Below are 15,456 nucleotides of genomic sequence, written 5' to 3'. Positions count from 1 at the left end.
TAAACCCTTTACTCTGACAGAAGTAAAACTCCAAACATAACAAAATAACAAAAAAAAAAGGTCATTGGCATCTTTTTGTGACTCGTTTGTGTAGAAAGTTAAAAAAAACAAAACATATATCAATACACTCATAAGAAAGCCTAGTTGTTGTTGTTTTGCCATCTTTAAACAAATGCATTTTTCATATTCCATGTGAAGACACAGATAAAAAGTAGTTTCGGTCCTGTGTTAAAACTGAAAACACTAACTGTTCAGCTGAGAAACTGTAACAGCTGTCATTTATCTGTAACAGCTGTAATTTATCACAGATGTGTGTATTCATCCCTATCACTGAAACACAACACACATAAACACCGTGACTAAAGCTGAACATGTTAGATAATTACATAAGGCTATTTTACATATTGTGCTTTTATTTTAAAACCTGTCCCTCAAAGTTTTAAAGCTATGAATTATATTCCTCCCAGCCTTAGTGTCATGGTCTGTGTGCAGGCAGGCAGGAAAAGAAGCAAAGTGCAGGATTCATGGAGGCAGAAGTTAACTTAACAGAACCTCAGCTTTATTCCTGGCAGAGTACTAAAACTGAAATAACACGGGAACAGAACACACAGGCAGATACGGTGGTACGACAAAACGCTGAACATATGAAAATACAGACAATAAATACAAAAAGAACATGAGGGAATGAGACCAGATGGGGGACACAGCTGATACAAATTAACTGATGGGACCAGTCAGACGCAAAACTAGAAACATCAACATAAGACACAGACCTTCAAAGTAAAACAGGAAACAGGAAATCCATAGAAAAAACTCAGAGGCACTGAACTAAACTTATATTAAATACTAGAAACTAAAAATTACAATAAAAATACACAAAAAACTGGGTCACAGACCCAGGACCGTGACACTTAGACTAGCAGCCTCACACTGTAGCACAGGAGACACTGCAGGACATAAATTAATAAAAAATGACACAAAACATCTTTGTAGTAATAATATTATATCAAGCCTTTATTCCTGCTATTTGTATTTTATCTGTTTGTACATATTAACCAGCATCTGCGTGTGGACAGCAGAGAAAGAATTTCATTGTACAGAGAAATGCTTTTTCTTTGCACACATGACAATAAACGCTTTAAATCTTTGAATCTTGAATTGTGTACAGTCTTTCAGCACAGAATATTAAATAATCTACCGCATGTAGCAAACACAAAACGTTTCCAAAACAAAAAAAAAACATCCCGTAAAGGCTTTTTTCCTTTTAACACAACTCAAAATGAAAAAAAAAATCTTAACGTCTCATTCCAGCATTTCAGAAGAGAAAAAGTAATAAAACAGTGTCAATAAAACCGGTCAAATAAGATCTCAATTTACTGGTGGCAACACATTTAGCCACAATACATCTGCGTTGTATGTGTAATTTTATTGAAAGAAAAATGTTTTTGATATTAAATGGTTGAATATAGGATGCTAAGCAAGGGTTCGTTTACACTAAGCATAAATTTGTGATTAACTCATTTATACTAAATGGTGGAAACGAGAAACACAGAGTACTTCAATCGTGTTGCCTTCAAAATAGAAATTCAGCAACATGACAACAAGCTGATCCGTTATAATCAGCATGACTTTAAAAAGACAAATAATGGCGTGAAGATGATTCATTTTTGTACGAGGAATAGTTTAAAAAAAAAATTAAAAACTGAACGTGGAGCTTGACTCACTGTACTCTCAGGCTGTAGCTTCCATACTCAAAAAATGATGATACCATTTTTGTAAAACAGTTTATCTGATATTGACCTATCAAAATATCACATCGTATCATTTAAGAAAGTGGCTTAAGTGCTAAAAGGAATCTCACAGTGCAAAATATTTATCCCATTGCTGATGAGCTAATTTATTTATATTTTTGTATATATCACAAAAAAACACAGCTTTGGGAAATTAAAAAACAGTACATTAAAAATATGATGGCGAAATCCAAATCATGTGATAATGCCTAAACTAGATGAATTAATAATGTGCAATGATGTAAGCAGAAACGCTATAGTGAGCACTGCAAATATTAGCTTGTAGCATCAAAGCTGAAGGACATGATCAGTTAATAAAGCAGACTATTTGTAGACATTAAACTGAATGTAAAGTGTGGATGTGTTGCTTGTTTGTTGACTTGGTGTCACAAAGTGTTTGCTGCTCTTTTGGATTTTGCTGAAATTTTACTCTGTATCATTTGATTTAATTAATATATTACAAACATTTCCTCCCTGCCATTGAAAAAAATGTTATTGTAAAAACCTCACTCTAGCTGTTCCCTACAGTCTCCCACAGATTTATTTTCATTACTTATTATTGATTGTCAATCTGTATTGACACTTTCACGCCTGAAAGACACCTGGACGTCAGATTTCTTAAACATTCATTCAAATCAAGGAATCTTAACTTTGGGATCGAGATCAACACATCTGCATGGTTTTGGTTTGCAGCATTAAACCTGTTTCTCCTGCAGTGGCGCAGCTCCTTTTTTATTCATTCGTCCACTGTTGCAGATTCACTGGGCTTATCCTTCCTCCCTACTGCTTCATATCCACCCTCTCCGCCTGCTGCACCCTCCACCCCTAAAGTGTGGTATACCCCCTCTTTCATTTCGCCTTTCTTCAGTGCTTCGTATCCACCCTCTCCACCCGCCGCCCCTTCCGCCCCTAAAGTGTGATATACCCCCTCTTTCATTTCGCCTTTCTTCAGTGGTTCATATTCGCCACCTTTCGGCTCTCCGCCTGATGCTCCTGCAAGGGTGTCGTACTCTCGCTCCCTCCCAGATGCCTTCTGCAGAGATTCATACTTGTCATCACCTCGCTCTTTTGATCTCAGCGCCACATCCTCATAAATCCGCCCTGAGAAAAGTTGATATGCAGTGTGGTATGAATACAGTGACTGTTACCATACCTAAAAAACAGTAAACAATCCAAAGAAACAAAAGAAAGCTACTCACCTCCGTCACTTCTTCTCCTACGTCGTAAACCTACCACCACTATCACCACCAACATCCCCACCAATACCAACAATATCCCCAACACCATCCCCAACTTCCCCTCCTTCTCAGGTGGTTTTGGAGGCTCCCATGGATCTGTGGGAACAGAAAATATATAAATCTAATAGTCATGAGTCTCCTCGTCGTACTCCCATTAACTTCATTTCAATAAAACTGAACATGTAATGAAAAATATGCTTACCAGAGGTGGTGAGAATTACTTGGTTACTTCTGTGAGTTCGACCCTTATCGGTACACCAGTAAATAGTCTCATCGACATTGAGGTCAGCAGTTTGAAACACCATACTGTTATTGACGCCCTCCAATTTCAGTGAAACTTTTAGACTTTCTCCACCCCTGCACACCCAGCACCTCCACCCTTTCAGACCATCCTTATTTTCAAGCTTCAGGATAACTGCACCTCCCTTCCACATGTTCTGATAGCCTGTCTGAATGGTGAGTGAAGCGCTGAGACCAGATTCTGCAGGACAAATAAAGAAAATCATCTCATTATTATGTGTGAATTGTGAATTTACCTTTAGATCTGTGGAAGTTTGAGCTCTAATATGTGTTGATTGTGAATTTACCCATGACTTTGACTGAAACAGGGTCACTCTTTGTCCCACTGATCTCGCACCAATAAAGGCCTCCGTCATTTGAGTTTTTAATTTCCACTTTCAAAATGTCTGCTCCGACAATTTGCTCACCATTTCGTTTGTGCCATGTCACTGAGCTCGCGCTTGGATTGCATTTTAAATAAACTGTATCCCCAATAAAGGCCATTTTAAATGTAGGTACCATCAAAACTAAAAACGAGAGAAAAAGAAGAAATGCAATCAAGTATTTGTATAGCCCTTCTGAGAAAAACTACAAATACACTGTTGTGCATACTGAGCAAATAATAAAGGGCAATAAATGCAGTACAGCGTGTACAAGTGACATTTTTAGAAGTAAGTGAATATGGATTACCTTGTGGTTTTTGACATCTTACCAGGAGTGGCAACACTGTAACAAAAGAGCAAAAAAGTGCTTTTTAATTTGAACAAATTTACCACCAAATGAGATTTTTATCTGTGTGACACTGAGCAGGTACTGGCACTGTTAAAACAAAGGAGAATACAAGAGCATGTTCAGTGGAATTATTTCAACAAATATGAAGTAACTTAGTGGTTCACAGACTATTTTTTAAATTTAAAAAAATACATTTGTGACTCAGAGTAACCTGAAATTACTGCAGTAAGAATTTTTTTTAATTAAGTATAAATTAGTATTTGTTCAATTCAGCTGTAATTATGAGACACTGGGTGTTGTAAATATAACATTTTACAGTTTCTAAACAAGCTAAAAATGAGTTGATAGACTGGTGACCTGTTTAGTGCCCCCCCCCCTCCCCCCTTTCTCCCATTTGACAGCTGAGTATGCAAAGGCCGCTGTAACCCTGAATTGGACAAGTGAATGGATGGAAATAATATTTGTCAAATATCTGCTTAACTGCCTGCATATGTATGAAAGATTAACTTTAAATTTATTCAACACATTAAGAAAAAATAATATTATTCATCATTTTGAGAAAAAAGTCAAATCGTGGCGATTACCAAATTGCCATGTTTGCTACAAAATGCCTTGTTTAGATGAGTGAAACAAATTAATCCGCCGTCTTGTGAGACAACATCTTTATTGTGTGACGGTGTAACCATCAGTCCTGTTTCCTTGCATCTGTCCATTACCAGTCATTTCATTTTGTACAAATTCACTCTTCTACGTTTGTGTTTTCCGTCTGACCACACGCAGCTTTCTGCACCATGTTTTCGACGTCCTTAAACTGATCACCAGACTGTGTTTATGTGCGCAAAGAGAAATAAAATCTGTCCTTGTTACACATCAAACCCGAATCATTAAGAGCAGAATTCTCCTTGATAAAGCCACTGGAAAGTCCACTATGCAACTTTTGTCTCAAATTAGATTTTTGACTTTAATCATTATTTTCTTAATGTGGTCCTAATACTCAGTGGTGGCAGTTTGTCTAGAAACAACAACTCTTAACTATACATCTTGACTTTTTTCTCAAAATGATCAATAATATTTTTTTTCTTAATGTGGTCCTAATACTCCTTCATAAACATCATACTGCTTCATAAAATCCTTTGTCATAACTCACAAAGCTTTTTTCTTCAAATTAAATAACTCCAGCGAAACTGTGAAATATTTTTTATATAATTCATAATAGATAACTCCTGTTACTTAAATGCTAACTGCAGTACAGTTTTTAATTTTTTTTCTCAAGTTTAAGAAATTACAATTGCAAAGTTAAAAAAATAATTCACAGCTATGTTTGCTTCATACAACAAAAACAAAAGTCCTGCATCATGTCTCAGCTGGTTTTCTTACCTGCAATGAGCAGCAAATGCTTTCCACTCGCCATGATCAAAGGTACTACGGCCAAGAGAAGCTTCACTTTAACTCAGTCACGGAGGAGTGACAAGTGACTAACTGGCTACTTCCCTTAATGAGTCATGTTGAGGAAGTTGAGGGAGGGCCATGCATAATAGTACTGGAGGAAAACTTTTTTTTTTTTTAAACTATCAAATCATCTTAGTATACTTCAGCTTTTGACTTAAATTTTTCCTCAGTTTTCCTCCTCCGCAGTATTTTGTCCTATAATGCTACGGACAGAGAAAAACAGGAATGATTGCGGCAGTTTTCTTCACACAAGTGATAAAACTGTTCCAGTAAGCTGAAAGAGAGGAGCTTGGGAACTTTGAAGGGTGGGAAAGTTTTAGCACTCTGTGATAATGCAGGAGAGGGCTCTGGGGACACTAAAGGTATTGAACATACATGCTTACCTCATATAACGGTGAAGAACACCTGAAGCAAACCACTCAAGTGCGCCATTTTGTTTATTTATTTATTTAGTTGGTTAGTTCTTCTTTTCATAAAGACCTTTCCATATTTCATATTTTGTTTGTACAGAATTCATTTTTTTACAGATTTTGTTCACAGAAGAATCACATAAGTAACTGAGCACACTTCCCTAGCTAAGACAATTCTTAAAACATAGCAGAAAAATGTAGTTTTTTTGTCATGTGAAAGGTACAGTGGCACGTTATTGTTCTTTGTAGAAAATATCAAATTTAAAAAGGTTCCTCCTGTTTCGTTGCTGTCATGTTTGTTTTGCAGCAGATGCACCCAAGTGTCTCTTTGAAGACAACTAAACATATAGGATGCTGTATTTGTCTAGTAGTTAGTACCGTTAGTGACAAAGTGAAGTATAAAGGTTAAGAGACAAGCTGTAAAAAGCAAAAACAGTCAAAATACCAAAACCAGCTTTAAAAAAAAGTCAATGAAGTTTTCAAATCTGTGACTTGAGCACTGCTACAGAGAAGCTCTTCATTTCATTACGAATTACAGGTAAAGTTATGACGCAAGGAAAGCTATAATGTCTCAGCAAGAGCCTTCAGGTCTAAATTCTGTGATTAATAATCATAACTGGACTGATGATGCGAGTCATTCTGAGGTAAAGTCCCCTTTTGGCAGAGATGAAAACTACTGGCCTCTGTTTGAAATTCCTGGAATAATAGCAAAGATGTGCAGACCGAAGAATAAACCCGAGGCTTTTGCTTTACATTTACAATTTACATCTTACAATTTATGGGGATTTTATTTATTTATTTATTTATTTTGGAGTGAATTAAATTAAATCTACCCCATAATGGGATCAGTTTGGTACAAGTCAGCTGTATGAGTTGGTGAGCAACACTGAGCTGCAGGATTCTGGACTTCCAAAGTAAATACAGGAATTCCTGGGCGGAGTGAGCAACAGACCTAAGAGAATGTGCAGCGCTTTTATTTTTCCACCAGCCGATACGTGAAACAACTCAATCTCATCAACAACTAACAACCTGAGTGAATCTCTGTTTAAATATCATAATCAGACTCAAAGAGAGTTCTTTGTTTCTTCACAAAAAAAAGGACTTCAAGAAATGAATGCACACTAAGCACTCTGCAGTAGAGACCTTTACAATTCCTTGCTGTTCACATCTTGGCTGACCTCACATGGACCACAGGCATCTCATATTATTTTCACACTCACCTCCCTCATCACTTACAGCCCATCTTCTATCAGTCCACATCAGAGAGCCTGCTGACCACTCACCACCATCTCGGGTGGATGTAGCTCAGGAGCTCGGTGATTCAATCTCTGGCTGCTCCCTTTTTCCATGTTAAAATTTGACATACTGATTGTTGCACAGATATAGAAAAAAAGTGCTTGTGTGATTGAGGCAAGTTGTATAAAGTGCTTTGAGTCTGGTAGAGTAAAAGAAAAGCTATGGTGTGGTTTACCAGTGGCCTGAGTTATATGGGTAGTAGAGTGTGTATCGGTTAACTCTAACCTCCCTCAATTGTATTTAAATTTAGCTAACTTCAGAGGAAAGTCACACACTAAACACGTTACCCTTGTTTCTCTTGTTTTTCTTTATTTGCTACCTCATTGTGTTTATCTTGAGCAACCCTTTGGTAGCCTTGTCAGCCTATTAAGATATATGATGCATTCAGTGTTTTGCAATTTCTGAAGAGGTTGCCTCATGAAAGTTCTTAGAATAGGAGTTTTTCCTCTTAGTTTTTGTTTTGTTTCTTCCAGCATTGCAGCTTAAGTGTTCAGAACTGACCTTCTGCTCAGTATTTGGTCTTCATGAAGCAGTTCTGAGAAATTCAGGGGAAGCTGTTGCAGTTTCTCACCAGTTCAAACTGTTGCAAACCCTTACAAAGACTGAGAACAGAAACACGGTGAGATGAGCTGTACTGCTGTTGCTACCACAACATGATGCAAATCAAAAAGAAATAAAAAGGTTACGGTGACCACACTAAGTTAACGCAAAGCTAGAGTTCCCCATTTCAGGTTTAAAAACTGCATTGTAGCACTAAAAACTTTAACTGGAAATAATCTTCAGGTCAAATAGTTACATGACAATTGACATGAATTTACATGACTTTATATGCGCAGGTCTCATCAGGACACTGTGGGTTTTACGTGTTAGATCACCCGTGGCCTAATGTAACAGCCAACTCAGGGCGAGTTTAAAAAAAAACAACTTCCCCTTATTGGGGCAAAGCTGAATAAAAGAACTAACAAAATAAGAAGTGGACTTGTCTGCCTTAAAAACTGACAATGTGCAGTTTCTCCTCTTCTGTTTTTGTTTCCAAGAATTTAAACACAAGAAACGGTTTTGCTTTTTTAAAAATCTATTTAGAAATAGATTAAAAAGAGCTGACAAGATAGAAAGCCTAATCCTTTTTTTAAAAGACAACTTGTTTCTACTGCTTTCCTTTTCACCTGTTTCTCTCACATTATCCTGATAACTTAAAAAAATGTATGCGGTATTTCAGTTACTTTAATTGGCCACCAGAGCCCAGCACTGCATCAGTTTTCCTTGAGAATAACACATGAATGGGGCCAGATCTGAGCCTGTTTTTACTGAATGTCTTTATGCTAAGCAGTTGTCTAATAAATATATAAAAAAAACTATTTAATTTTAAGAGTGAATAACTGCATTTTGGGTTGTGAATATGCAAATCAGTCTCAGTTTGTGAGTGCAGAACTCATAAAATGGGATTTTTATTCTTAGGCTAACATGAATGCAGTTGGGTTTGTAGCGTTTCAGTTCATTCACACAGAAACCGTGACTTGAATTTTTTTTTTTTTACACCAAACCAGCAATTCAAAGTGCTTCACAGCTTAAGATTCATAGATCAATATTTTGTCTCTCATCCTTCCTCTTTTCTCTTTTTTTGCCTTTTTGATTCCACGTCTACAAAAAAAGCTGAATTCACTAAAAAACACACAGGAAAATAAATAAATAAAAATCTACCTGGCATGTTCCTACTACTGTACGCTCCATCTGCCCATGACCCACTTTTCTCTCCTTGCTTGAGAGGGTTAACACAGAAAGCAGGAAGAAAGCTAGTTTCTCATTAAAAAAGACAAAAAAAGGACATTGGGTGGCAAAAGCAGTGTAAGCATCAAGGTAGGATGGAAAGTGTGGTGAATATGCACTATGGAGTGGCGCACCATTAAAGCAGAGCAACGACTAGAGCTCTTATCAGGGGTAACAATGCAGGTGTCATGTTGTCCTTAAGAGGCTGGATATGGCAGGATTCATCTCCATCTCCTCTTAGCAGAGGGTACTGTTGTGCACATTAATGTATTTCAGCCGAGCTTCGCTTCCTTCATCCGTCTCTTTGATGGGCTCTAAAAGCTGCCATAAAGCAAGCCTCAGGACAGTCTTTTCACTCAAACACTCCAAAAGCATAAATGCTATTCACTGAAAGATACTTGTTATATAAAGTTACTTATCTGACATTAGAGCATGGGATATATCATTTCCTAATTTATCTTTTTTTTATTACCTCGTGAAGACAGCAGTCTTGCAACTTTTGCTGTTTAGTGAGTGAACAGTTCATGTCATCTTTTGCTTCGGTGGATAGGTCATGGACAGGAAATGTGGGTGCAGGCTGGCTGTGGGTTAATGTCAGAAGCAACTGGAAGCCTCTGCTGCTCTGCTGCTGAGTGTTTACCTTTCCTCTGCTGGCAGCCTGCCCTTGCAGCAGGTGACATGTAGCTGTCATGGGAGATGCTGTGCCATGTAAGGATACTGACTTGATTCTCAGTGGGACGCAGAGTGACGTAATCACACCTTGAGCTTGTCACAAACAAGCAGACATCACCAGAAACTAGTGGCTTGGTGGGGTCTTTGGAAATTTACATGCAATGTCACCATCAACAGAACTGGGAGACTTTTAATTATCATCTCCGGAAAATTAGATTTTGCTTCAGCTTGTGAGCTTTTCCAAAAATGCCTGAAAAACCTACCCCGACAACCTTTTATGACGTCAGGACAGGGAGGAATTCAACATTTCTGTAACTAATAAGACAGCCGACACCTGACCTAACCTGCCTTAGCACTGGGTGATTAATGTTAGTCATGACCAGTGTTGGTCAAGTTACTTGAAAAAAGTAATCAGTAACTAATTACTGATTCTCTTCCCCAAAAAAGTAATCCCGTTACTTTACTGATTACTTATATCAAAAGTAATTAATCACTTAGTTACTTAGTTACTTAGTTACTTTTTAAAAACACAATTTACAACCTGAATAGGTGATAAAGCGATAGATCTTTCAGCCCAATTCTACTTTTTCTACATAATCCATCATACAAAATGTAATCAAATGGAAACGTCTCTTTTTAAAACTTGTTTTATTAGTTTTAATCTTTTAACTTTATGCATCAAGCAAAAATTTAATTATGCACCATTCTCTGTCTGGAAGAAATTTGTTTAATATTTAAACCTATTTTCTGCACATTCCAGCACATAAAATATTTTTTTTTGTGTGTTTACACTCACTCTTTCAAATAGATGCAAGTAAAACACAGCAGAAAATAAATAAAGTCAAAGACTAGCGGTCCTTTTGCTCTATTTTCACCCGTAAAGCAGGAGTGGCGTAGGCGTAGGTTTACCCTGGTGCAGGTGTGCAGCAGCGGTCAGTGGAAGAATCCGCGAGTTTCTCTGTGAATTTCCCATTACGTCGTTGCGCACTCGGTGCTTGCTTGGAAGTTTAGGGGGTTTTTTTCCGCTGTAAAAAGAAGTTTTCTTCCCACGCACAATGCTAATGTACGCTAATGTTTTTGTCACTTTTTATGGAATCAAACTTAAAGTAAGGTCAGTACTTCCACGCTTTAAATGCTGCACGATCATACTCTCTCTCGCACTCCATATATTATCCATAGTTGATCTGCACACAGCTGTTGTGCTTACCTCACTGTCATGAGAATTCTCGCAAAAAATCACGGTTTTAGTAACGCAGTAACGCAGCGTTCCTACGGGAAAGTAACAGTAATCTATTTACCGTTTTTGCAATAGTAATCCCTTACTTTACTTGTTACTTGAAGAAAGTAATCGGATTACAGTAACGTGTTACTGCCCATCTCTGGTCATGACGATTATAAAACAATTATCAAAATTCTTTATTTTACAGCAGTCCCTCCCTAAAAGCCCAGTGTCACCGCCGATGAGACTGCGGCATGTTTAGTTCACTTCAAAGAAACTTTGATCACTGACAGACTTATAGATAATTAATGATCATTAACAGTTTCCTTTGTGTACCCACAGACCTCGGCTTGGACTGGCAGGCAGGGTCTCTCTCCTGACTGCAACATCCTTTTAAAAAAATATATATATATATATATATATATATATATATATCCCATGCTCTAATGTCAGATACACACACACACACACACACACACACACAGACGCACAGCAGTTCTCCTTCAGTTACATTCTGTAAGTATCGAGGAACACAAAAAACTAAATATCTCTCGGTCTGTAGTTCAGGCTATGTTGCTCCTTGTTGTATCCGTAGTGACCTCCTTCATAAACCACAAAGAGAGTAAAAAGGGACCAGGATTAAAGAAATGAGAGAAAGATCCAGTCAATAAAACATAGATGAGGAAAACATGAGTGTCTGTATTATGGATATAGTATTTGAATTTTGAAAACATCATGCATTTATTTACCTTTTTTAGTGTTTTAGATTTCCTTGAATATATATATATATATATATATATATATATATATATATATATATATATATATATTTCCTTGAATATATATATATATATATTTCCTTGAATATATATATATATATATATATTTCCTTGAATATATATATATATATATATATATATATATATATATATATTCAAGGAAATCTAAAACACTAACAAAGGTAAATAAATGCATGATGTTTTCAAAATTCAAATACTATATCCATAATACAGACACTCATTTTTTCCCCTTTATTTAAAGGGTTTAAAAGACAGTATGTGTCAATAAACTCAGATTTTATTTGCCGACTTGTTTAAGAATTTGTCCATTTTTTTTGCAAACAAAGGTTTTAAGAGCGGGAGATACATTCATCAGGGCTGATTGCCATAATTCTTCCCAGACTTCTTTAGCTTTAATATCTAGTTTCCCAAATGACATTTTTCTGTGATTAAATTGTGCCCATTGTAATTGTAAGTCGCTTTATTTTATGTTATAGACATGATACCTGCTCTTAAAATAGGCGGTAAATGAAAAAGATTATTGCTACAAACTGAAGCATACTGGATTTGTACGCCACACAAAGCCGTAAAGACTTGAATGAAGAAGAACTGTTAAGCTGCTCTTTTCATTTAGTTACAGAATGAATTTTCTAGTGTCTGATAACTTTAGTGAAAACACGGGTTTTTGTTTATTTTTCCAATACCTGTCTTCAAAAAATGAAGAAGGAAGACGTTCAGTCATTTTTTTCCCAATCTCCTACCATGAGCTGGATGACTGAGAACCGACACCGACATCTTCTTATTGTCTTGGAACGACTGTGACCACATAATTTCCTCCGGGATTAATAACGTATTCTGATTCTGATTCATCTTATCCCAGTGGTTTTAATATTGTTGTGTACTGTTGTGTTGATAGTGTTTTTGTAGAAGTGCGTAATGATGCTGATAGTGGGCACATGTTTGCTACCTTTGGCATGTTTTTTTTTTTTGTTGTTGTTTTCTTGCAGGTGTCATTATCTTATTTGTTTTCTTGATAAAGGACGCTGATAACAGTCCATCTTTTTACCTTTATAAAGTATTTTTTCCGAGAGTGCTGGTCTTTTCAAAAGTCAAATATTAGCCATGTAGAAATTAAAACGATATCAGTAATGACAAAAACAACTGTTGTTATAATTTGGACGGTGAAAAGAGATGAAAAGTTTAGTAGGATTTAACCAACTCTTCCTTTTTGAGTAAATTTAAAGTAAAGATTGTTTGATAGTGGCAGCATTATTCCAAGGAGAAGCGTTACCATGCCTTCCCAATCTCTCATAATCAGGTAGGTGTTGATGCCAACATTTTCAAACATGTCATAAAAGATTTGTTTTTAAATTTCAGTCATGACAGCAAATAAGACATTTCCATCTCTGTATTTTAGAATAAGAAGTACATAAAAGCCTTTTCACTGTGAATGTGACAGACTAAGCAGTGAAGGAAAGTCAGGTAGAGGTTAAAGTAAAAAAAACCCTTTTTTATTTAACATTTAACTCCATAACAAACTTGGTTAAATTATACAGAAAAATAAAAATCTTGTGCCCATAAAAGAGGGTAACGTAACAGCCCTCTACTCAAAAGCTGACACAGACCTACCTAAACAAGATAAAGGGGAAACTTAAATAGCGTTATGTGTAAGCCTCTACTGTAACACTGATATTTGGCAGATATTATCAGTGTGGGGCTGTAACTGCAGCCATCACAAGTACTGTGTGAACATAAACTAGCAGTTTCTTAACCTGTTAAAGTAATGAATTTCAGGTTTATTAGGTAATTCAGCGTAACCACTTTTGATTTTCTTTGAATATTCCGATTGTAGAAAAGGCTAACACGTCCACTGTACTGGGATTAGGGAAGTGCCAGCACCAAACGGCTCTAAAGAATAAACGGCAAGACAGCTGAGAAAACAACACAAAGATGCACCAGCCCTCACAGATTCAAGTCCAACACCAGTGGTTATCACAGCGCTTGACTGGTTGGTAAATGCTCCGCATATAGCTGCAAACATGCTAAAACAAGGCAGCATGCCTGCTATATTTATCACTGGAAAGTTCCCAAACACAAACAGATTTTTTTTTTTTGCTATTTTTTTATGACCTTTCAGCATCAAGGAGACAAAGAGAGCTGTGCAGTGTGCAAACCCATGCCCAGATTGTGTGTGGGACAGATAAAAGGTGGAAATCAGTGACGTGAGTGTATCTGATTGATAAATTGGCTGACATAATAGGAGAGGAGCTATGGAGCAGCGGAGAGGTGGTTGGACCGTGAAAAACTGAAAGAACGAGGCAGAATAATGAAGAAAATTGGGGATAATTGAACAGAAGAGCACTTGGGTATGAAAAAGAGAGGGAGAGGGAGAACAACTGACAGATGGTGAAGAGTGGGTACACAGAGAGGAAGGAGAATGGAGGAGAGACAGATCAATCTAGCAGCTGAAGTAAGACAGAAAGAGAGTATGCAATGCTGGAGAGGGAGTGCATGAATGTGTGTGCAACACGGAGAGAGGGAGGGGAAGAGAGAAGCTATACCAGGGCATAGAGTAGGTGAAAGAGTGTGTGTGTTTGTGTGTGTGTGAATGAAAAAGAGAAAGGGAAGCTGCACAATACAGGGGCTCGGGCTGGCTCATACCGATGCATATTTAAAGACTAGAAGGCTTGAAAATGTGATTTTGAAAGAGAAAAAGGCAAATCACTTTTTCATTTTTTCCCCTCATCTATGTTTTATTGACTGGATCTTTCTCTCATTTCTTTAATCCTGGTCCCTTTTTACTCTCTTTGTGGTTTATGAAGGAGGTCACTACGGATACAACAAGGAGCAACACAGCCTGAACTACAGACCGAGAGGTATTTAGTTTTTTGTGTTCCTCGATACTTACAGAATGTAACTGAAGGAGAACTGCTGTGCGTCTGTGTGTGTGTGTGTGTGTGTGTGTGTATCACACAACTAAACTAATATAAAGTGCTTGCAATACAAAGGAGCATTAACATCTTTATTGTGTGAACGTAAATGGAAAAGAAGGAGAGAAGGAAATTATCTTTAGCGGCGAGGTGAAAGTCACAGTGATTTAGAAGGAGAAGCTGCTGAAATTGCAACAGGGGGGGGGCATGCATGTCCTCTGAGGTCTAATTCACATGTTTTATGTAGGATGAGAAAAGTGGGACAGAAAACAAACAAAAAAAAGTCACAGTGCCTCTAAAGAAAAGTCTGTAGCAACTGAGCAAATTACTCCCTCACAGCTGTAGGACGAATCAGTGAGCGCACACTGCTCTAATGTAATGCACACTTTAATAGATAAAGTAACAGCATTCAGCATGTGGAACGATCGTTATGTATTTGTTTGCTCACAGGAGCACAGTTCGCCGATGCTATTATACTGTGACCTTGACCTTCCTTTTAGTACAGTGAGATAAATTGTGTTGTTACTCGACTCTGTGCAAAGAAAATTGAAAGTCAGTGGTTCTCAAGGTGGCTTCCTAGATCCCCCCGGGGGTTTGGGACCAGGAGCCAAAGAGTCCACAAAATACCTTCCTGTTAAACACTGTGCTGTTGGTCAGCCTCCATCAGCACAGCCCTCTGCCACCCAGAGCATTTTATTTACGTTCTAAACATAATATATGCACTCTGGCTTTAACCTTCACTTCATCTAGAGGATGTTTTTAAGACACTGTCAATGTTAACATGATGAAACAAAAAGGAGCAAACAGAAGGGAGAATGAAGGGTTGGGGAATGTGTTGCTGCAGACCACGTGGCACCATTAGAGCAGTCATCCTGTGGGAGTGCTCTGATTAAGA

At 37.3% G+C, this 15,456-nt stretch overlaps 2 protein-coding genes across 2 annotated transcripts in view; one reads left to right on the top strand and one right to left on the bottom strand.

Moving 5' to 3' along the window:
- Positions 1 to 542: 542 nt before the first annotated feature.
- On the bottom strand, positions 543 to 5,689 carry LOC146512926 (uncharacterized). Its single transcript, XM_085170694.1, has 6 exons — positions 5,417 to 5,689; positions 3,998 to 4,033; positions 3,616 to 3,834; positions 3,231 to 3,509; positions 2,990 to 3,124; positions 543 to 2,891 (listed from the first exon to the last, which is right to left on the bottom strand). The coding sequence occupies exons 1-6, from the start codon at positions 5,448 to 5,450 to the stop codon at positions 2,527 to 2,529; spliced, it is 1,068 nt and encodes a 355-aa protein (XP_085026820.1). The 5' UTR covers positions 5,451 to 5,689; the 3' UTR covers positions 543 to 2,526.
- An 8,191-nt stretch (positions 5,690 to 13,880) lies between these two features.
- The window catches only part of LOC146512925 (SH3 and multiple ankyrin repeat domains protein 1-like), a 50,857-nt gene continuing 49,281 nt past the window's right edge, over positions 13,881 to 15,456 (top strand). Inside the window, exons 1-2 of the mRNA XM_085169556.1 lie at positions 13,881 to 14,347; positions 14,454 to 14,507. The gene's annotated coding sequence lies outside the window, so the exon portion shown is untranslated. The remainder of the gene's footprint in view (positions 14,348 to 14,453; positions 14,508 to 15,456) is intronic.

The sequence above is a fragment of the Neolamprologus multifasciatus genome, chromosome 8, assembly GCF_963576455.1.
Source record: "Neolamprologus multifasciatus chromosome 8, fNeoMul1.2, whole genome shotgun sequence".
In the NCBI taxonomy this organism is placed as follows: Eukaryota; Metazoa; Chordata; class Actinopteri; order Cichliformes; family Cichlidae; genus Neolamprologus; species Neolamprologus multifasciatus.
This window is presented reverse-complemented; position numbering and strand designations above follow the sequence as displayed.